A 24,030-nucleotide genomic window follows, 5' to 3' on the forward strand; every position below is an offset into this window, starting at 1 on the left:
TGTGTAGATCAGATCTAAGTGATATGACCTTCTTTATTGCATCTTCAGAGAATAGTTCGACTAACTTATCATATATCTCTTTTGATGTCTCCTATCTTGCTATATAGGGAATGAGGGGACCTTTAATTGATTTCATAAGAATCCCTTGAGCCCTTTGATCCCTTTCCATGTATTCAGATAATGCTTTAACTTCAGATGGTTTGGAGACTTTTCTAATGACTTCATTTTCTTCGAGGATTATTTTTATCCTCCTTTTCCATGCAAGGAAGTTCAATGATCCAACCAGCTTATAGATTTCCTTGCAAAACGAAGTCATTTTACTAGATTAGATTATTGAATAAAGATACTTATTTGACAAGTGAAGATGAAATCTTCAACTTGATCCCTTTGATGGTGGTTGATGAAGATGTATTAGTGCCCTTTTGGATGATCTTTTTCCAAATGAAATCCCTTCTTCAATAAAAAGGAGATTGCCTCTTTTATGATGACAACACCTTTGATCTAGCTCCCTTTGATGATGGTGATTGATGAGGATGTCTTGATGTTTCCTCAGATGATCTTCTTTAAGGATAAGGGAGGGGACCTTGCTTCAATGGGAGGGAACTTTCCTTATAGCCTTTAAGATATACTTCGACTTCCTCGGTGGTGAATGAGTGCGAATCAGAAATGCTTCTTTTGGATGTCTATACTTTGGGCTACTTTGCATTGTAAATCTCTTCGACTTGATGAGGGTCTTTGTGGTCTTTTAATGATGACTTAGAGGATCCAAAACTTTTGCTGGTGTAGACTGCTTCTTCGATCTAGGGATTGATTCTTCAATGTAGATTTTGAACTTTGACTTTGATATCCTTCGACTTGCTTTGATGCCTTTGTTGAAACTCGATCCTTGAGTGTTTCTTTGATTGCGTGCCCTTTTCTTGACTTTGACACCTTAGCTTTGATACCATGTTGAGAAATCTAGGGCATCATTAAGTAGGTGATTTCTCTTCGTTTAGTAACTACTTGTGAGTGATTTTTATTTCTTTATATTAGGATCCTCTTCTACTTAGATTATTAGTGTTCTTCTTCATCAAACAACTACCAATGCATGAACATAAATAAACAAGAGACATAGAATGTAGGCTATCATCCAGGGCCAAAACATCTCACTCTTTGAGAGGAAAACCCGCACAAATTCTTCTTATAGAGATTCCAATTGCCGAATACCAAGACCAAGACCACCTATTAGCCACTCCAAGACCAAGACACTAGTTCTGCTCTTTTCTTCTTCTTGACTCCTCTTCCGCTTCAACCTTCTTAGCACCAAGACATAGTTACCATTGAGATCTCGTCACTGACATGTCACAAAGATCTTATTTTTCTGATGACATTGAGTCCTTATCGATTCCTTCATATTGTGATAGTACCGAGCCTTTCTTACTGTGGGGGCACTGAAACAAGATTATAGTGATAGCTCCAAAACAAACTGTGGATACGTTGAGATCATCTCCTATATTGATATAGTCACCAAACTCTAGTGGCATCGAGACACATCACTGCAATGATACCGAAATACTTGTCACTGCAATTTGAGTTCCTATATCGAAATACTTGTCACTGCAACCTATCCGAACTTGACTCTTTACTTGTCACTCTAATGTTCATCTAATCTCATAGGCAAATCCAAACTCCTTGACTGTGAGACAACTCCCAATTTATCTCTCCAATCCCGTACCCTTGTCGACCTCCTTCACCAAACTTACTTATGCAATCTATCCGAACTTCTTGTTGTATCCATCCACTCGAATTCAGAGAGATATCCAAACTATTTTTTGTGGAGATGCAAAGACCCTATGCTCATATATATAGTAGTCTGTCCCATTAATAAGATGATCTATTGTTGAGAAATCTAGGGCATTAGCATTAGGCAATTTCTCTTCCATTAGTGACTGCTTGTCAATGCTTTTTACTTGTTTAGATTAGGATCTTCTTTGTGTTAGATTATTAGTGTTCTTCTTCATCAAACAGTAACCAATGCATGAACATAAATAGACAAGAGACACAACATGTACGCTATAAGCCATTGCTAAAACCTCTCACTCTTTGAGAGGAAAACCCGCACAAATTCTTCTTATAGTGATTCCAATTGACGAATACCAAGACCAATACACTTGACCTATTAGCTACTCCAAGACCAAGCCACAAGTCCTCTAGACTGTCTTCTCTTCCCATTGACTCCTCTTCCTCTTTGATCCTCTGAGCATTGAGACATTGACATCACTGAGATCTCATCTAGATCTCTTCTCGTGAGACCTTACTCTTGAAGAATCTAGGGCAGATTGAATTAATGAGATTCTTCTTGTCATGATAACTATTTGAGAGGCATTTAGTCTTTAGATTATTAGCATAATCTTTTGCTTATTATCATTAGTGAGTGGATTTCTTACTTCAATAAATAGCTATCAAAGCAAAGAGAAAAGAGCACAAGATATGGCATTCTGCCAGGGCCAAAACCTCTCTCTCTTGGAGAGTGAAACCCGCACAAAATTCTTCTTATAGAGATATTTATTGACGAACACCAAGATCACAACCCTTGACTTCTTGAGCCACTCCAAGGCTAAGACACCAATCCTCTTGTGTTGCTGTGATTGTCATCATCACTGCACTTTTCCCAGATCATCACTGTGTCTGCACCACCGAGATATTGACTGCTGTTGCATCTCGAGACAAAGTATCTCTGTAGGATTACATAAATCCTTTTCACAACAATGATTACTATGATCCTCATTTTATTGAGATTGTGACTGTGCTCTTCTTGCATTGAGATCACACTTACCATTGCATCAGAATTGCCATCACTGCATAACTGCTTCAGAATGGTATGGTTCTCTCTATTGTATATACACCAAGACTGCATATAACCCAGACAGATGATGTTAGTGTATCTTCTCATCCATTATCATGCCGAGAACCTATTACGTGGTGACTGCATTTTGAATAACTTCGTTGAAGACTGCAATCACAATGGAACCGAGACAGAGTATGACTGAGTTTGAATGTTGAGAATATACGTTGATCGCGTTTGAATATCAAACGTATAATCATTAAAGACCGAGATAGTGATTGCGTTATCGAGACAACGTTTGCGTGGACACTGTATCAGGATGCCGAGACAGAGATTTCTTTCATCGAGGCAGAGCGCCGAGATCTTAGTTTGTGATAACTATTGAAGATTGCATAATATTTCTTCCATCGAAGCACAAAACTGTTAGCTTCATGCGAGATGCCTGTATCACTATATCATGCGAAGTTTCAGAATGATCTGAATTATGTATTCCCGTGATTACCCTAGCTGCATATATATAGGCGTTGGTCCATGTATGCAAGCCGACGTGAACTTAGTGAACCGTTGCATCATTTTATTGAGCCCACATATCATCTCTATATATTATGAAGACGACTTGACTGTCTCTTCATTGTTTTGCTGGCAGTCTTCTTCTTTGGAGGATGGTGCTTGTCTTGGAGGGCTACTTGACACTAGGTTGACCCATGTGAATTACATAAATGCTCAAGAAGAGCTCTTTAACATGATTTTGACTCTTTGACTTTCCTAGACCTATGAAATGAGCAAGAAATTGATTCATAAAAATAATATTTCTTTTTCTTGACAAGTACAAAGATCAAGATTATATTGACAAATACCAAACCTAGTTATACTTTTCTTCAACACTCCCTCTTAACTAGGGAGGTATTTACAATGGTACTTGGTTATTCTCAATTTGAAGAATTTCTCATAAGAAGAATCGGATTGGTAATCCCATTTGTATGGCATCATATCAACCAGTATTGTCAGAGTGCAAGGCCTTGACTAACAACTCCATCTCTCCATGAGACCATGAGCTACAATGTTGGCGAGGCCAATGATTTATAGACACCTTCATCATTGTCTCTCAAGGTACATACCCACCCGGGTGTTCACTGAGTATGACCTTCTAGGACTATTATTATCTTGGGTTCCCAACCCTCAAAGAATATCGATCCTCTTGCCTACTCTTATCTTGGATACCATACACATCCTCAGAGTATCGAATTCCAGATGATTACCCAACCTGGCATTCTTTCTTCCCAGGTGAAGACAAGAATGTTGTGTCTATATTTCCATTCATGGCCTTCACCTAGACTTATGACTGTTAATACTGGTCTAGTGCATGACACATGAAATAGAAAAACACAACTGTGACTCCTTTTTAATCAGGGGTGACCCAATCTAAGCTCCCTCTTGATCAGGGACATGTAAGAGCTCCCTCTTAGCAAGGGACTCTCCTTTTTCATTAGCAGCTTCTTCTTCGTGGGTTCTTCGACTACTTGATCAACTTCTTTCCTTGATGTCATGAAATTCAGTTGCGCTTCTTCCTTGTAGGGCATCAACCACCGATCACTTTCCTTCTGGGTTTGTCATGTCATTCCTTTCTTCATGGAAAATGGCCTCCTTGATACATATCTGGAACCTTCGTCATATGGTTACTTCTTCCTCATCATGTTACTTTGAGGAATTTCCATCCACCACATGAATGCAGGTTGTACTTGTACTTACAATTCTTGTTCCAGTAGCCCTGCATGAACTCATCCAGATATTACTTCAAGAACTCAAAACATAACAATAAATCAAATGTACCTTTCAAGATGGCTCTTCATCATGACATATTCATGTAGGTATCAACATCCTTCAGACATGTTGACATATCTCCAAAGATATCCATTGTCAAGGGTCTCCATCTTTCCCAGACGTTCATCGGAGTCTTCATATTTGTCTAGGAGATTTCTTAGTCAAATCTTCTTGGTCCTTTGGATGTTGATTGCCTTCATCATGCTTGCATATCTCATGATCTCTTCCTTCCTCACACATTCCTTTCCCAAGAGCTTTCAATCAGAGTTTCTTAATTGTAGTCAACCACCTCATACTCCATATGAGGACATATTATGTTGATTTCATCTTAGTGTGACTTTATGCCTTCCTGCATCCTTTTAGAGGAGGAGATCCTTTTTCTCTTGATCATGCTTCTTAAGATAGAAGTAATGATCCATGTTAGCTGCAACCATACGACATGACATTATAAAAATATAGGCATACATACCTCATTTTACCTTTAGGTCATCTAGGCTTCTTCCAACAACTTCCTTGATTGAAGTGTCTTCAATCCCTTAATCTGCTTCTTTTCTTATGTCATCATAACATCATCCATGAATTCCATAGGTTGGAGTTCTTCGTGAAACATTTGCTTCCTCTTCTAGATTAGTGAATCCTCCGATAAGGAATCCATCGAGTATCTTGAGGATCTTACATATCCTCATTGGGAAATATTTCCTTTTTGACTTGATGTATGATGAGACCTGTTCTGAATGACTTCTTCCTTTCCTTCAATGTCCAATGAGGTTCCTGCTATATTCTTTAATGTTTGACTGTCGTGGATTTTGTTCTTCATGATTCCCACGAGCTCTTGCTTCCACTGCTTTTATGATGCCATGATGCATCTTATCATGATCATATCTAAATATTTGGGATCTTATGATATGACCCTTTTTGTGAGGAATACCATCTCACTCATAGCGAAGATTTGTTACTCCCTCTTTCCTTGGCCCTTTTCTTCAACTTCCTTCGTCTTTCTAGTGATATGAGCTTCTTTCCATATAGCATTGAACCTTATACTATTTTGTCTTGATTGAGGACCAAATCTTTCTTTCCTTTTTGCACATGATTGATTTCTATAACCTTTAATACTTTTGTCTGCAACTTGTCTTTCTCTATCTAGCATGGAGACCACAAATTGCCGAATGAGGTAACCTTCATGTTCACCGGCATTAGTTACCTTGCTTATCAATGATGACTACCTTCTTATCATCTTTCCTAGATCTCTCAATTGAGATCTCATGAAGATATTCCTTCATTCTTTGATACCTTCAATCAGGTCTAAGTGATATGATCTTCTTTACTTCATTTAAGAGGGTATTTCTTCTAGTATTTCACATATCTCTTTTATGTCTCCTTTCTTGCTACATAGGGACGAGAGAACCTTAAGAGTTACCTTCCAAGAATTCAAAGGAGACCTTGCTATGTTCATTGACTTCTCTTAACTATGAGGATAATTACAACCCTCCTTTTTCCATGCAAGAACCTTTATGTGATTTCATACGAATCCTATGAGTCTTCTTGATGCATTCAAACAATGCTTGGCCTTCATAGACCTTTTGCATAGACATCAATGACTTCTCTTTCGGGGATTGTATCTATCCTCCTTTCTTATGCAAGGAATTTCGATGACCCAATCGATTCATAGATCTCCTTGTAGACATGAAGTCATTTAACCTAACTTGATTATAAAAAGATACTTGACTTGTGAAAACAAAATCTTCACTTTGATCATGTTGATGAAGAAGATGTATGAGGACTTCTTCTTGGATGATCCTTTTTCAAATGAGAAAGCCTTTCATCAATAGATGATTTGCTGCTTCATCAGATGTTCTTCTTTCGTAGTATAGATCAGGATTGCTGCTAGGGTTTCAACTTTCTTCAAGCTGATGTGATCTTCGTTTTGAGGTCCTTCGAGCTATCTTGCTTTGTGGACAACTTGATGAGTGTCTTGATGGCCTTTTGATGATGACAATGGAGACAAAAGCTCTTGTTGTTGTAGACTGCTCTTTGATCTAGGGTTTGATCAAGATTAGGGTTTGATTCTGCAATGTAGATCTTGACATCCTTTCAGCTTTGCTTTGATTCCCTGCTAGAAATTTGATCCTTGAATGTCTCTTTTCTGCCCTTCGTCCGACTGTAACCATAGCTCTGATTCCATGTTGAAGAATCTAGGGCAGATTGAATTAATGAGATTCTTCTTGTCATGATAACTATTTGAGAGGCATTTAGTCTTTAGATTATTAGCACAATCTTTGCTTATTATCATTAGTGTGTGTATTTCTTACTTCAACAAATAGCTATCAGAGCAAAGAGACAAGAGCACAAGATATGGCATTCTGCTAGGGCCAAAACCTCTCCCTCTTGGAGAGGAAAACCCGCACAAAATTCTTCTTATAGAGATTCTTATTGATGAACACCAAGACCACGACCCTTGACTTCCTAAGCCACTCCAAGACCAAGACACCAATCCTCTTCTTGCATTGCTGTGATTGTCATCATCACTGCACTTTTTCCCAGATCATCACTATGTTTGCACCACCGAGATCTTCACTGTTGTTGCATCTCGAAACAGAGTATTACTGTAGGATTACTTAAGTCCTTTTCATAACAATGATTACTTAAGTCTTTTTCATAACAATGATTACTATGATCCTCCCAATAGATGTGTCTCCACCCCTCATCAAATTGTATAAATAAGAGAGACATTCTCCTCATTTGGATCATCTCTCAACACATCTTTCTCTCTCCTCTCATTGTTTCGTACAACAAAGGAAAAACTCTTCTCTCTTCTCATGTTGACTTGGGTTGACCAAAAATTTTAGGTAGAAATCGTAGAACTGGTTTTGGGCTATTTTCAGGGGCGTTGACTAGTGATGACCGAGGGTCAACTCATATACTTTGATTGCAGTTTTCAAGCAGTTATTCCGATCTTTTGAGGCTGCATCTTCTAGCACAAAAATCGAGGCAATTGGAGTAGGTTGACCTGCGTTGACCGCAGTGTTGACTCTGTGTTGATCGGGATTTTCAGGGCTGTTTTGGGTTGATTTTGATTGACTTTGGAGGCCATGTTGATTGGGTTTGACCAAGCTCATTTGGAGGAGATTTTCTGCTGGTTTGACCAACGTTGACTTTCTGGTTAGGGCATCCTATTGATTGCTGTTTCGCTGGACTGTTTTGATAGTGATTGGGTAAGTAAATTTCGTATGATGTACTCTCTCTCTCTCTGCTGAACTTTTGAAGAATAATAAGAAGATTTGATCAAAGGGTTTTCCCCACATTGGGGTTTTTCCTTAGCATCCACCAATATTGTGTCCTCTTGTGTTGGCTTGTCTTTTGCTTATTGTTTATGTTCTATCTGCATTTACCGTCAATGTTAATGTGATTGCTAATTTGGAAATTGATATTGGGCTAATAAGAAAAATTGAAGTAAATTGCTCTAAAGCATAGAGCATACCATTGTTATCTAAAATTAAGATGGTATCAGAGCTCAGGTGAAGACAAAGCCCAAGCTAGAGTGAGAAAAACAATTGCTAAGATTTGTTGGACAAAGACAAGATTCAATGGCCTCCTCATCTTACTTCAAATCTGATGACAAGCTCAATGATAAGTCTGATTATCATGCATGGAAGATGTCTCTTGACTTGACTTTGGAAGAGCATGATGCTATGGACTATGTGCAGGGAAAGATTGCTGAACCTCCTTCAAATGCACTGGCTGCCACTAAGACAAAGTACAAGAAAGGTGAGGTCAAAGCTAAGAAGATCATCAGGGATTCTATTCACAAGCATTTAGTTGCTTACATCTCCGATCTGGGCACATCTAAGGAGATGTATGACAAGTTGGTTAGCATGTTTAAAGCTAGCAATGCAAACCAAGTCCTCTTTCTCAAGAACAAGTTGAAGGACATAAAGAAGGGAAGAGGAGAAGATATCCAATCCTACTTCATGAGGATTACCGAAATCAAAAATGATCTTCTATCCATTGGAGAAGTTATTGTTGACAGGGAGCTCACTCTCATTGCCCTTGGAGGTCTCCCTCGTGAATGGGATGTGTTCAACACTATTATCCTCAACAATGATAGGATTCCAGATTTTGATGAATTGTTGACTATATGTACTCAAGAAGAGATAAGGATGATGGAGATAGACATGCCTTCAAATAGGAATGATCCTACTGCATTCTCTGCTCATGCTAAAAAGAAGAACAATGTTGGTTCAAAGAAACAAGGTCAAGGAAGACAGTGTTGATTTCTGGTAGCATAAGATGTTCTCTAAGTCTCAAAATTTGCATTAAGGCTTAGACACATGCATTCTCCAATACCCAAAAATCGTTTTGGGAAATTCCACCTGGAGATAGTTTTATTAAAATAATTAATTATTTTTAGTGGGACCCTAAGTCTAAACTTAGGAAATTAGACTGAAGAAGAGATAAGGATGATAGAGATAGACATGCCTTCAAATAGGAATGATCCTACTGCATTCTCCGCTCATGCTAAAAAGAAGAACAATGTTGGTTCAAAGAAACAAGGTCAAGGAAGACAATGTTGATTTCTTGTAGCATCAGATGTTCTCTAAGTCTCAAAATTTGCATTGAGGCTTAGACACATGCATTCTCCAGTACCCAATAATCGTTTTGGGAAATTCCACCTGGAGGTAGTTTTATTAAAATAATTAATTATATTTAGTGGGACCCTAAGTCTAAACTTAGGAAATTAAAATAATTAATGGGTATTAATCTAAACTGTGGGTGTAACTTCTAGAAGAAGGCAGCGATCAAGTCAATATGATCCTAGCCATTGATTAGAATCTAATCTGGGTTGTTGATTGATCAACGAGAGGATTATAAGAGAAGGCTTGATGGGCAATTGGAGAACAGAGAGAGAGAGAGTTCAGAGAATCGATTTTTGAAGCAGAGCAGTTGCCGAGAGATTTTCGATAGTGGGCTTTTGTAGTGAGGGGCAGGGATAGTTGGGTTGGAGTATCTTCTCCAGGACCCAGATCAACAGCAAAGAGGTAGAGAAACACTAGGTGGAGGCAGCGCAGACCCAAGATGGGTTGACGTTAGGCTAGAAGGGCCCATGCAGAGCTTAACGCTCAGCCAGGAGGGCTCACGCAGAAGCTATGCAGTCTTCAGCGCAGAAATCCGAGTTTGCTGAGGGAGCTAACATTTCTGAGCCAGGAGGGCTGGAAACTGCTCTAGAGGGTAAACGTTTCCTAGTTGAGCTAACACAAAGTCTTTTGAGGTTGACGCAAGGCCTACGCAGGGCTAGTGCAGAGATAGCCGGGGACAGTTGGTTTCATTGCTGGAACAACCGGGATTTGCCTGGTAGAGTAAGTAATCTCACTAAGTTTTTTTACCAGTTTATTTTCTCTCTAACTGGATTGTCGGAAGGGCATCCAGAGTTGTATTTAGAAACTACAACTAATACTAGAAAACCCTCAGAGCGACTGCACCGGTTTTCCTGCATTGGGTTTTTTCCAAGGACATTTGTCCAAAAAATACTGTCACTTGTGTGGATTTTTCTCTATTGTTCTGTTCTTGTTTTGGGAAAATTAATTAATTAAATGAAGGCTGCAGTTGTATTAGCTTTGATATTTGTTGTAGGAAGCAATAAATAATTTGTTTCAGTAATTAACAAATAGGAGAAGTTTAATCAGTTGTTGCAGTAGTAGATTCAAGTGGGATTCTCAAATTTTCACAGACAGGGATTCAAAGATGGAAGAAAGGGAAGACGCTACAGGTTTGGCCACTATGCTAGGGAGCGTCCTAATAAAAGGAATACACCTTGGGATGATGATGACACAACCAAAACAATTTCAGAGGCAACAACAATCAAAGGAATGGCATGTTCAACAACAAAGGAAAGAGGAATGCTCCCTCTACTCAATATGGAAATGGTCGGCCTCCCAAAAGATCAAGAAACTCCAGGTATGATGAATCTAATGTTTTAGATAACAAGCAAAAGGAATTTTATCTTATATCTTCCCTCTCTACTACCTCTCCTCCGAATACCTTAGATAATTGGTTGATTGATAGTGGTGCCTCAAGGCACTTCACTGGGTATAAGGAGGCTCTTTCAAATTTGATAGAAAAGGATACAAATTTGGAAATCATTCTTGGAGACAATGCCACCTATCTTGTGAAAGGAACTGGGAATGTTACTCTTCAATTGAATCAAGGTAACACCATTCATCTACAAAAAGTACTATATGTACCCGATCGGTAATGGAGGATAAAGGATTCAAGGTGGCATTCATTGATGGAAAGGTATGTGCTTCGAAAGGAAATTTCAAAGAAGCATTCACTCTTGGATTCAGGGTTGACAACCTATATCAAGTTGGAGGAAGTCCACTGGGAGCTATGTCTTGTGACACATCTCTTCAATCCGAATTATGGCACCGAAGGTTTGCTCATCTTCATTATAAGGCTCTACCCGATGCAAGGAAGATGGTGACAAGTATGCCCAAATTTAAAGTAGAACATGAAGGTGTTTGTCAGGGTTGTGCCGAAGGAAAACATACAAGGGGACCATTCCCCTCAAGTGATAGTAAGACTACTGACATTTTGCAATTGGTTCATTCTGATCTATCTGGTATGTTTCCCGTGACATCTTTGGGAGGATATTTGTATTATGCTATTTTTGTGGATGACTTCTCTCGCAAAACTTGGATTTATTTCTTAAAGAAGAAGGACGAAGTGTTCAAATGGTTCCGCTCTTTCAAAGCCTTGGTTGAAAATCAAACAAGGAAGAAGATCAAAATATTGAGGACCGATAATGGAACTGAATATGAATCAAATGAGTTCAATGACTATTGTATAGAAGATGACATTGAGAGGGAGACTAGTACCACATATACTCCCGAGTGAAATGGAGTTGCTGAAAGGAAGAATCGTTCCATTATAGAAGCCATCCGTGCCATGCTTCATGATCAAGTCCTTCTGAAGTTCTTATGGGGAGTAGCTGCCAACACTGTCGTGTATTTTCAAAATAGATGCCCTCATCTAGCATTGGACTCTAAAACTCCCGAAGAAGTTTTCACCGCTAAGAAACTTGATGTTTCTCATTTTAGAATTTTTGGTAGCCCTATGTATTTTCATGTGCCGAAAGAAAAGAGAAACAAATTGGATGCATCTGGGAAGAAAGGAACATTTGTGGGCTACAATGAAACTTCAAAGGCATATAGAATCTATGTGCATGGTCAAAGAGAAATGAAAATAAGTCATGATGTCACCTTCGATAAAGATGCGGCCCTTGGGAAGGTTAGAGACCTTCCTATTCCAAGGAAGGACAAAGAAGAAGATATAGGAAAGTAGGAAGAACCGAAGGACGAGCTGATGCCCGATGCTGAATGACCGATTGATCCCATTGATCCACCTCCCCATGAGCCCTCCTAAAAACGGAGACCCTCATGGCTCAGGGGACACTCTCGAATATGCCGAGAGACATATTGCACCAAGGGGGACATTTCGTGAAAGTAAGAAGCCGAATAGGTACCAAGGGTACTTAGCTGCCATGAGCACCATTGTTCAAACTGAGCCCTACACATTTGAAGAAGCCGTGAAGCACCAAGTTTGGAAGGATCCTATGAACGAAGAGTATGAGTTGATTATGAAGAATGATGTCTGGGTTGTGGTCCCTAGACCTAAGGACAAATTTGTTGTCACCTCGAAATGGCTCTACAAGATCATGCATGGAGCTGATGGAAGTGCTGAAAGTTCAAGGCTAGGTTTGTTGCTCGAGGCTCCTCTCAAAAGGAAGGTGTGGACTATGATGAGATATTTGCACCAATTGCCCGATATACCACCATTCGTTCGATCATTGCCCTTGCTGCCTCTCAAGGATGGAATTTACATCAAATGGATGTCAAGACCGCCTTCTTGCATGGCTCACTTAAGGAGGAAGTCTATGTGGAGCAACCTATGGGGTTCGAAGTTCAAGATCGAGAGACACATGTATGCAGGTTGAAGAAAGCCCTCTATGGGTTGAAGCAAGCTCCCCAGGCTTGGTATGAGAGGATCGACAACTATCTGATGAAGCTGGGTTTTACAAGAAGTGAAGCTGATTCGAACCTTTACTTCAAGGTTGAAAATGATAGACCTCTCATCTTGGTACTTTATGTGGACGATCTCTTTCTGACAGGTGCAGACCCTCTCATTTATCAATGCAAGAGGGAGTTGGCTTCCGAATTCGAGATGAAGGACCTAGGATTGATGCACTACTTCCTAGGCTTGGAGGTCTGGCAAAAGCCAGGTGAGATTTTTCTTTCTCAAGGAAGCCACATTGTGAAGCTACTTGAAAGATTTGGGATGGTGGATTCTAAGTCTGTGACTACTCTGATTGAACTCAACTTCAAGAAGCTATGCGGAAGTACTGCTGGGCCCGATTTGGGAAATCTTTCTAAGTATCGTCAACTCGTGGAGGCCCTGATGTTTTTGGTGAACTCCTGTCTAGACATATGCTTTGCAGTGAATACATTGAGTCAATTTATGGTCAAGCCTCATCACATACATTGGATTGCTGCCAAGAATCTCTTGAGATATCTCCGGGGCACAATCACCTATGGACTGAGATACACTGCCGGGAATTTGAGGCTCCATGGTTATTCTGATGCTGACTGGGCTGGCAGTGTGGTGGATCGTAAGAGCACATCGGGATGTTGCTTCTCACTAGGTTCTTCTTCGATATCCTGGATGAGCAGGAAGCAAAAATCGGTTGCTTTGAGCACCACCGAGGCCGAATACATTGCTGCAAGTATGGCCTCTTGTGAAGCTGTTTGGTTGAGGAAGCTCTTTAGTGAGCTGTTTGGGCATGTGCTGGATACCACTGTGTTAATTTTAGGTATGTTCTATGCTAAGAGCAATTTATTTCAATTTTCACAGTTAGCTCAATATCTTTTCCAGATTAGCAATCACATCAGCATTAAAGTAAATTGCAGATAGAACATAAACATAAATCGCAGAAGACAAGCCAAGACAAGAGGACACAAGATGTGGTGCTAGCCAAGGACAAAAATGTGGGGAAACCCTTGATCAATTCTTCTTATATGTTCTTCAATAGTTCAGCAGAGAGAGAGAGATAGTACGTTTACAACAGAAGTCAACACTTTGACTTATCTAGATAAGAGCATAGGTCATCTCTAAGAAGATGATACATGAGATCAGTTGAAGACATGCTACTTCAACTGATTCTCCAAGGTGACTCCTTCACCTATCGTTGTGCTGCATTTCGTCATCATACTGCGCCTCATTGTGCTGCACCCATCATCACTATGCTGCATCTCATCACGCTTCATTAATCATGACTGTACCCATCACTATATTGCATTATGTGCCATTGTTGCACCATGTTGCCATACTGACCTATGTGTTGGCTGCACCTTGCTTGCTTGTTGTCTTTAGCATGCCTGCTGTTGCATGCTAGCTGTCCCTTGCATGCTAGCTGTAACATAGCATGCTTGGTGTATTCGCTACTAAGTACCATACAACTGTTCCAATGTTAGTTAGCTGTCCCTTGCATGCTGCGCTCCTTTGGAGACAGATGCTCTGGCTATTTCGGTAGTTCTCGATAGTTCCGGCAGTTCCAGCTGTTTTGGGCCCGACAGTTTCGGCAGTTTCGGCAATTCCGGCTGTTCTCGGCAATTCTGGCTATTCCCGACAGTTTCGGCAGTTCCGGCCGTTCCCAACAGTTTCGACAGTTCTAGCAATTGCGGTTATTCCCGGCAGTTCCAGCAGTTCCAACTTTTCTCGGCAATTCTGGCTATTCCCGACAATTCTCAGTAGTTTCGATAGTTCCGTTAGTTTCGGCTATTCCCGACAGTTCCTGCAGTTTCGGCTTTTCTTGATAGTTGCAGCTATTCCCGACAGTTCTGGCAGTTCCAGGAATTTCGGCTATTCCTGGCAGTTCCAACAGTTCCCGATAGTTTCGGCAATTCTGACAGTTCCAGCTTTTCTCGGCAGTTCCGGCTTTCCTGACAGTTCCGGCTTTCCCGATAGTTCCGGCTGTTCCCGGCAGTTCCGGTTGTTCCCTGCAGTTTCCGGCTATTCTCGATAGTTCCAACAATTCCGGCAATTCCGACTATTCCAGGTAGTTCCTGCAATTCCTGGCAGCTTCGACAATTCCGGCTATTCCCAACAGTTCTGGCAGTTTCGGCTTTTCCCGGCAGTTCTGGCTAGTTTCGGCAATTGCCGGCAGTTTCGGCAGTTCCGACAGTTCCCGGTAGTTCAGACAGTTACGACTTCTGCCCTCTAGATTAGGGCAGTGTTATCGCTTAGGATCTCTCCTCCTACTAAAACCCAAAGACAAGTAGAGAGGAAGAGATCCCAAGTGTGTTGAAATGACTTGAAGGCCACCTCTATTTATACTAAAACGTTGAGCACAAGTGGGGTTTATTTGGTTGCTGGCCGACCTTGACGAATTGTCCCATAACACAAATAAATTCATATCTCCATGAATACTTATCAGAATCGGATGATCTTTAGATCAATCCTATATCTCTCGATGAGAGGGATCCAAGAAAAATATTAGCTTCCATTAATAAGATGACCCACATGGGGTTTGGCCCTAGTTGCCAATTTTAACACTCACTCTCAACTAGGGAGAATTCCATCTGCTGATCCATATGTCCGACTGTACTATCTCTGCCATCAGTGCCCTGCACTGCTGAACCATGAAGAAGAAGAATTGATCGAGAATGTCTCATACCATTCTCTACTGACCTGAAGTCAGTTTCATCTGAAGAGAGTCTGTCACATCACTCTTACTGGCCCGAAGTTAGTTTCATTGATCCCAAATCAATATCACAAGAGAGTGTCTCAAACCACTCATACTGATCCCAGATTAGTTTCATTGATCCCAGATCAATGGAGGATCCTAGCGTAGGGAGTACGGTAGATACATCGATGTGTCCATCTATAGTACTACTATGGTCCCTAACCCCATTTCCCTGCTCATTGATCAGATGAGAGGTACTTCCCATGAGTCCCAAACTGCATGGGTAGGATGCCTTGACAGGAGAACTAATCATCCTGTCCACAGGAGACTGAATTATCCTGCTCTAAAGTCACCATGGGGGAACTAATCATCCCGGCCCACAGGAGAACTAATCATCCTATTTCATAGTTGCCACGTGAGAACTAATCATCTCGGCCCACAGGAGAACTAATCATCCTGTTTCACTGTTGCCACGGGAGAACTAATCATCCTGGCCCATAGGAGAACTAATCATCCTGTTCTACAATCGCCACAGGGTATCACAGGGGACGGTTGAACTTGTCATCCTGTACATAGCACACCACCAGGGGAGGGTGAGTTGCCTTGTGGTTGTATGTTGCTCTAGTAAGTACCCCAAGCCCCTAGAGATCCCAAAGCTCAATGCATGCAACATGTAGGACCCTTATAAGAAGGTCTCTCAACAACTCCAAGTTGTTCGGGAAGGTCATAGATTTGACTTTTCCCCGGGGCTTTTGACAAAATGTCTGTGACCTGTACATCAGTCTCAATGCGGTGGAGCCTCTTTGCTCATTGACTTACCATATCCCAGATAAGACAGTATCTGATGTCTATCTGCTGGAGTAATTATCGAATACGAGATTCCTCAATAATCGAACCCCCCCTCTGGTTGTCACAGAGAATCACAGTGGTATTCATCATGTGTACAAACAACTCACTGAAGAGCTTCCACAACTAGGCATCTTCATACGAGATCATACTCGTAGTAATGTATTCGGTCTCAGTGGTGCTTATAGCAACTGACATCTGCTTCCTGCTTATCCATGATATCAAAGCAGAACCCAAAGAGAACCAGTGCTGAAAAGTGCTCTAGTGATCCTCCACATTGCCTGCCTAGTCAACATTCGAATAATCATGCAACTTCATATTTCCGGCAGTGTATCTCAATCCATGAGAGATTGTGCCCCGAAGATATCTCAGAAGATTCTTAGCACCAATCTAGTGAGGCTCAACCAAATATGAGCTCACCATGCTAATTGCAAAACATATATCTGGACGGAAGTTCACCAAGAACATCAATGCAAATGGGTTTATGGAACTTAGAGGCATTTCCCAAATTTGGTCCGACATCATCACCATATAACTTTTGAAAGTGAAGATCCTCGAGGTAGTCACGGGCTTGCAGTTTACCATTTCACATCCGGAATCCAACTCCCTCTTACTTTTGCAAGTGAGAGGGTCTGCACCTGTTTGAAATAGGTCATCCTCAGAAGGTGCTGGTATGAGAGGTCTATCATCCACAACCTTCAAACAATGGTTTGGATCGGTTTCACTCTTAGTGAATCTCAGCTTCACTCTTAGTGAATCTCAGCTTCATCTGACAGCTATCAATCCTCTCATACTACGCTCGGGGAATTTTGCTTCAAGCTATAAAGGGCTTTCTTCCACCTGCATATGTGAGATTCCTGATCATGAATCTCAAACCCCTCGGGTTGTTCCAAACCTGTGGACCTGCTACATGAGGGGAATGGCCCCTTGTAAGATTTTCCTTTGGTACATCTCAGACATGTACTTTCATGCTCTTTTTGAATTCAGGCATCCCTGTCACCATCTGACTCACAGACCTCCAGTGCTATGTGTCAATGGACATGGTCCCCAATGGACTTCCTGCAACTTGATACAAACCTGAACTCAAAAACATCTTTGAAAATTTTATTTTCAAACACGTTCCTTTCCATCGATGAGTGCCACTCTGTAAACTCTGACTTCCATTGCCAAAATGGACACCAGGTTCTTCTTGCAATCAGGTACATAAAAGAGATTCTGTAAATGAATTGAGTTACCCTCATTCAATTGAGGGATAACATTCCCTACACCCTTTCCGGGATAGGTGGCATCGGCTCCAAGTATAATCCCATGATTGTTTCCATCTCTACCAAATTAGAGAGTGCACCCGACTATTCAATGAAGTGCCTTGAAGAACTACAATCAATAAGCCAGATTCCCAAAGAATCTGAAGGAGAGGGCCAATACAAGATAACACTTCTTTATCTTATCAAAAACAACATTTGATTCTTCATACCTGGGGTTCCTTGCTTTCTTTGAAGAGTCGGCCATTTCCTTGATGACCTGCATAACCTGTCATTACTTTGATCATTGGAGATGTCCCTGGAATGATTGTTATCTTCATCAAGAGATGTGTCTCTGCCATTCAGACACTCCTTCGCATAATGGTTGAACTTATTGCAACCAAGGCATCTGCCTTTCCTTCTACCCTTAGATCCGGACTTCCCAATGAAGTGATCTTTAGGTAGGCCATCAGAAACTTCCGCTGCGCCATTCTGATAATATTCTCTGCTTCGACTTCACCCTCGATGAATTTAAAGAGGGATGAGGAATCCACTGATCCTTTTGTCCTTTCCCAACTGTCTTCGGTGATTGCTCTTTCACTCTTGCTTGGGCATTGTCTTCACCTCGGCTCTGATCCCATGTTAATTTTAGGTATGTTCTATGCTTAGAGCAATTTATTTCAATTTTCACAGTTAGCTCAATATCTTTTCCAGATTAGCAATCACATCAGCATTAAAGTAAACTGCAGATAGAACATAAACATAAATCACAGAAGACAAGCCAAGACAAGAGGACACAAGATGTGGCGCTAGCTAGGGACAAACCCTGATGTGGGGAACCCTTGATCAATTCTCTTATATGTTCTTCAATAGTTCAACAGAGAGAGAGAGAGAGATAGTACGTTTACAACAGAGGTCAACACTTTGACTTATCTAGATAAGAGCATAGATCATCTCTAAGAAGATGATACATGAGATCAGTTGAAGACATGCTGCTTCAACTGATTCTCCAAGGTGACTTCTTCACCTATCATTGTGCTGCATTTCGTCATCATGGTGTACCTCACCGCGCTGCACCATGCTACACCCATCATCACTATGCTACATCTCATCACGCTTCATTAATCATGACTGTCCCCATCACTATATTGCATTATGTGCCATTGTTGCACCATGTTGCCATATTGACCTATGTGTTGGCTGCATCTTGCATGCTTGTTGTCCTTAGAATGCCTGCTGTTGCATGCTAGCTGTCCTTTGCATGCTAGCTATAACATAGTTGGTGTATTTGCTGCTAAGTACCATACAACTGTTCCAATGTTAGTTAGCTGTCCCTCGCATGCTGCTCTCCTTCGGAGACAGATGCTCTGGTTGTTCCGGCAGTTTCGGACAGTTCCGATAGTTTCGACAATTCCGGCTGTTCCCGGCCCAACAGTTCCGGTAGTTCCGGAAATTTCGAATGTTCCCGACAGTTCTGACAGTTCTCAACATTTTTGACAATTTCGACAATTCCTATTCCAGCAGTTCCGACAGTTCTCGACAGTTCCGGCAATTCTGACAATTTCGGAAATTCCGGCTATTCCCGATAGTTCCAGCTTTTCCCGGCAGTTCCAGCAGTTCTGGCTTTTCCCAACAGTTCCGGCAATTCCAGCTATTCCCGGCAGTTCCGGCTATTCCTGATAGTTTTGGCAGTTCTGGCTTTTCTTGGCAGTTCCGGCTATTCTCGGCAGTTCCGGCAGTTTGGCAATTCCGGTAGTTCCGGATTTTCCCGGCAGTTCCAGCAGTTCCGGCTATTCCCGGCAGTTTCGACAATTCTGACAATTCTGCCTATTCCCAGCAATTCTGGTAGTTCACGGCAGTTCTGGCAATTCTGGCTATTCTCGGCAGTTTCGGCTTTTCCCGGCAGTTCTGGCTAGTTTCCAAAGTTCTGGCAATTCCCGGCAGTTCCGGCAGTTCCCAACAGTTCCGGCTTTTTCCCTCTAGATTAGGGCAGCGTTATCCCTTAGGATCTCTCCTCCTACTAAAACCTAAAGACGAGTAGAAAGGAAGAGATCCCAAGTGTGTTGAAATGACTTGAAGGCCACCTCTATTTATACTAAAATGTTGAGCACAAGTGGGTTTTATTTGATTGCTGGCCGACATTGACGAATTGTCCCATAACACAAATAAATTCATATCTCCATGAAAACTTATCAGAATCGGATGATCTTTAGATCAATCCTACACCTCTTGATGAGAGGGATCTAAGAAAAATATCAGATCTCATTAATAAGATGACCCACATGGAGTTTGACCCTAGTTGCCAATTTTTACACACCGTGACCTATTGCGACAACCAAAGTGGGATTCGTCTTTCTGAGAATCTTGTGTTCCATGACCGCTCCAAGCAATAAGGCTCCATCACATTGGGACTGATGAATATGTCACAAATATTCTTACAAAGCCCTTGGGGAAGGTCAAATTCTTAAGCTTCCGTGAGAGACTTGGAGTCATGGAAAGACCCTCTTATGAGGGTCTCGTTTGAGTTGGATATTGAGCTCTGGGAGCTCAGGGGGGCTTGGGGTACTTCTTGGAGCTATGAGCGACCATAGGGTGAATGGTTCACCTTCCCCTAGTGGTGCGCTGTGTACAGGGTGAGTGGTTCACCTTCCCTTATGATATCCCATGATTGTTGATATATGCATAGGATGAGTGGTTCACCTTCTCCTATGGCATATGAGCAGGATGAGTGGTTCACCTTCTCTTGCCAATACATCCTACCCATGCAGTCCGAGACTCATGGGAAGTACCTCTCATTTAGCCAATGAATTGGGAAATGAGGATAGGGACCATAGCACTACCGATGTACGCATTGTGTACTATCGTACTCCCTATGATAGGATGTTTGATATTGATTCGGGATCAATTGAGACTGACTTCGGGTTAGTGGAGAGTGGCAAGGTCTTGTGACTCACTCTCGATCATTTCTTCATGGTTCAACAGAGCAGAGCAGGGATGACAGAGATGGTACAAATTGACAGATGATTTGGCAGGTGGATTTCTCCCTAGTTGAGAGGGAGTGTTAAAATTGGCAACTAGGGCCAAACTCCACCTTGGACAACTCATATGATGGAGATGATATTTCTATTGGATTCCTCTTTCCAAGAGGTGCAATATTGATCTAAAGATCATCTTGTTTAGATGAGCAGAAGTGAGATTTTGAATTTAATTCTCACACGTGCAAATTGTCAAGGTCAGCCAGAAGTCTAATGTAGGCTCATGATGCCCCAATAGATGTGTCTCCACCCCTCATCGAATTGTATAAATAAGAGAGACATTCTCCTCATTTGGATCATCACTCAACACATCTTTCTCTCTCCTCTCCTCATTGGTTCATACAGCAAAGGAGAAACTCTTCTCTCTTCTCACGTTGACTTGGGTTGACCGAAAATTTCAGGCAGAAATTGTAGGACTGTTTTTGGGCTATTTGCAAGGGCATTGACTAGCGTTGACTGAGGGTCAACTCATCTACTTTGACTGTGGTTTTCAGGTAGTTATTCTGATCTTTTGAGGCCGCATCTCTTGGCACAAAAACCGAGGCAATTGGAGCAGGTTGACCTGCGTTGACCACAAAACTTTTGACCACAATGTTGACTTTGTGTTGACCCAAATTTGTAGGACTGTTTTGGGTTGATTTTGATTGACTTTGGAGGCCGAGTTGACTAGGTTTGACTGAGCTCATTTGGAGGAGATTTTTTGATGGTTTGACCAGCGTTGACTTTCTGGTTAGGGCATCCTGTTGACTATTGTTTGGCTGGACTGTTTTGTTGGTGATTGGGCAAGTAAATTTCTTATGATGTACTCTCTCTCTGTTGAACTTTTGAAGAATAATAAGAAGATTTGATCAAAGGGTTTTCCCCACATTGGGGTTTTTTCTCGGCATCCGCCAATATTGTGTCCTCTTGTCTTGGATTGTCTTCTACTTATTGTTTATGTTCTATCAACATTTACTATCAATGTTAATGTGATTGCTAATTTGGAAATTGATATTGGGCTAATAGGAAAAATTGAATTAAATTGCTCTAAAGCATAGAACATACCATTGTTATCTAAAATTAACACTTCAGCTACTCAATCTCTCTATTTCCTAAACTCGACCTCCTGGAAATACTCCCAAAATTTCGTTGCACTCATCCTTCGTTCTCTTCAATCTAGTTGAGCTTCTCGGTCTAGAGAAAACCACTTCCTCCACTTGTGTGTTTTCACCTCTCCGTTAGGCTTATTTTATAATTTCATTTAGTCAAATCCCTAACCCTAATCTTCTAAGTGATTGACTGTTGAGATTAGATCTCGCCTCACTTGTGATCAATGGTTGAGATCATATCTAAGTCATGTAAATAATATTATTATTCATGTTAGTACTCTAGCTTAATAGTCCCCAATAATTAATTGACTTTACTTATTGTACTTTTCCTAAGTTAGACTAAGGAAAGAAGTCATAGATCAACTTACTCCACCAAACAAGTGCCTAAAGAGGCAATCAACCATCTCCTACATGCGAAGGCACTGAGCTCATGTAGAAGACGTTTTGAAGCTACCAAGAACATCAACACAATGCATGGACTTTAAGTTACAACTCCTAATGAACAATTAGAAAGTGAAAATTAAGGAAAATGCCTCAATGAAGAATTAGAACAATAAAGTAATAATAGGCCAAAAGTTAGGCACTCAACCTAAAGTTTATGATTTAAATCAAGATATCCTGAATCAGTTAGGTGTGTTTGCAATGAAAAAGTGTAAATATGATATTTTAAGTGTTAATATGGTTTAGAACTTAGGGAATTGTAGTTAAAAATTACCATGTGCCTTCTAGGAGATGGAGTGAAGTGGAATATATGTGTGGAAATGTCTTTTACCTAGGCAGAAGGTAAGAATGTGATGTGATACACAACCTACATAATCACAATGGTGAAGTGTTGTGAAAAAGTATGTATGAATTGAATTTCACTTAAGCAAAAGTGATAATATGCTTGAAGCAAACAAGTTGCCTAGGTGAAATTATGGAAATGACATGTACATCACCAAACTAGAGGGAAATCATGATCTAACCATGCACCACAAAGGGAAAGTGACTAGGTGATCACTATGAAAAAATTATGCAGCACTAAAGCAATCTCCACCAATATCCCAACCTTTTGAAGGTTAGAATCATCCCATCAACCAAGGTAACTTGTATCATCATCAAGGAGAATCGTTATGCTCACCATCCAAGAGGTACCATCCTCAAGAAAAGAATAAGAGTGTGTGTACAGAGTTCCTTAGTGTCCTTGCAAGTTACCCTTGAAATATGCATTTACTAGTCATGTCAATATGAGGGGGTAACATGTCCAATCTGAGATTCTGAAGGCTTAAATCCAATTGAATTGGAGTCCATCGTACCCACATTTCAGGTACAATAAAAAAATTACACTCTGGCTATTTAGATATTAAAACCTGGCAGCAAGAAATTAATCTTAGCAATGATTGTGCTTTCTCTATATAAAACCTTCTCTCTGCAACCAAATGATGCTACCTTAGCTTTTAATCTCATGCAGATTTTTATTCCTATTTCTACTCTGTTTAGAATCAATATTTTTCCCTGAGATATCTTTTTTTTCAGGGTAACTTCTCTTCTTTTATCACTGATCTTTTCACTACTTGCTTGTTGACAGAAATTTCATAATTCATTTCCTGTTTTAGATTTTGATATGACAGATGCCCTATATCTCTCAGAATTTGGATTGTTTATTATTTGAATTCTTGGTCAAGTTTTATTAGGATAGTTGAGAATTTAATTATTGATTATTGTTGTCAGGTTATTCATTTCAAAGGATCAAGGAAACGGCTTATGCTGGAAGCTTGGAACTTCTTCAACTCCCATCCTATTGATTTCTCGGACATGATGTGCTTAATTTTAAAGAGTGGAAGGGTGAAGTATGATTTCTAAGAAGCTTACATTTATCTTGCCTTGAAACCTCTTATTAATTGTGTAACCATGTAGATGGACTTAATCAGATCAGAAACAAAAGATTTGGAAATTGAGAGGTTTAAGAATCTTTTCAATGTTAAATCGAAGTCTAGAATTTGTTAGTATATTAATTTCTCATCCATGTTTTGGAAAATCAGTAAGATATTTTTTCGAGAGGATTGGCAATCTTCTTCGCATGAATGATACTAGTGCTTATGTATAGTTGTGATATTTCAAGAAAGCCCATTACACACCAGGCATATCACTAAAGGAGAAAATACACTGATATTGCAATATGACAAGCAAATAAGCAGGGTTCAGTATGAAACTATTATAGCATGCAGTAATAACTTGTTAAAGGATATTAGATTTAAGAGCCTCGCAAATCTTGGCTGCAAGTGACAAAGGAAAAAGTGGAAGGTGGTTTGATGCTGGCAAATTGTAGGCTCATCTATTGTGAAAAAATTCTGCAAATTATATGTTTAGGTGTTTATTCAGTGCAGCAAATGTATTCCTTCTTTTGAAGTGGGAAGGTATGTAATGTATTATTCTGATGTTTTCTTGTATCTTCCTCAAT

The 24,030-nt window shown here is 40.6% G+C and overlaps 1 protein-coding gene across 1 annotated transcript in view; it reads left to right on the plus strand.

Annotated features, from left to right (window-relative positions):
- Positions 1 to 23,627, plus strand: part of LOC149182196 (polyphosphatidylinositol phosphatase) — a 170,515-nt gene extending 146,888 nt beyond the window's left edge. Inside the window, exon 7 of the mRNA XM_089416799.1 lies at positions 23,301 to 23,627. Coding sequence (XP_089272925.1) covers positions 23,301 to 23,432 — 132 coding nt within the window. The 3' untranslated portion in view covers positions 23,433 to 23,627. The remainder of the gene's footprint in view (positions 1 to 23,300) is intronic.
- The last annotated feature ends 403 nt before the right edge of the window (positions 23,628 to 24,030 follow it).

Source organism: Pinus tabuliformis, chromosome 3_2, assembly GCF_031772625.1.
Source record: "Pinus tabuliformis cultivar Carrire ecotype Pingquan chromosome 3_2, CPIR1, whole genome shotgun sequence".
NCBI lineage: Eukaryota > Viridiplantae > Streptophyta > Pinopsida > Pinales > Pinaceae > Pinus > Pinus tabuliformis.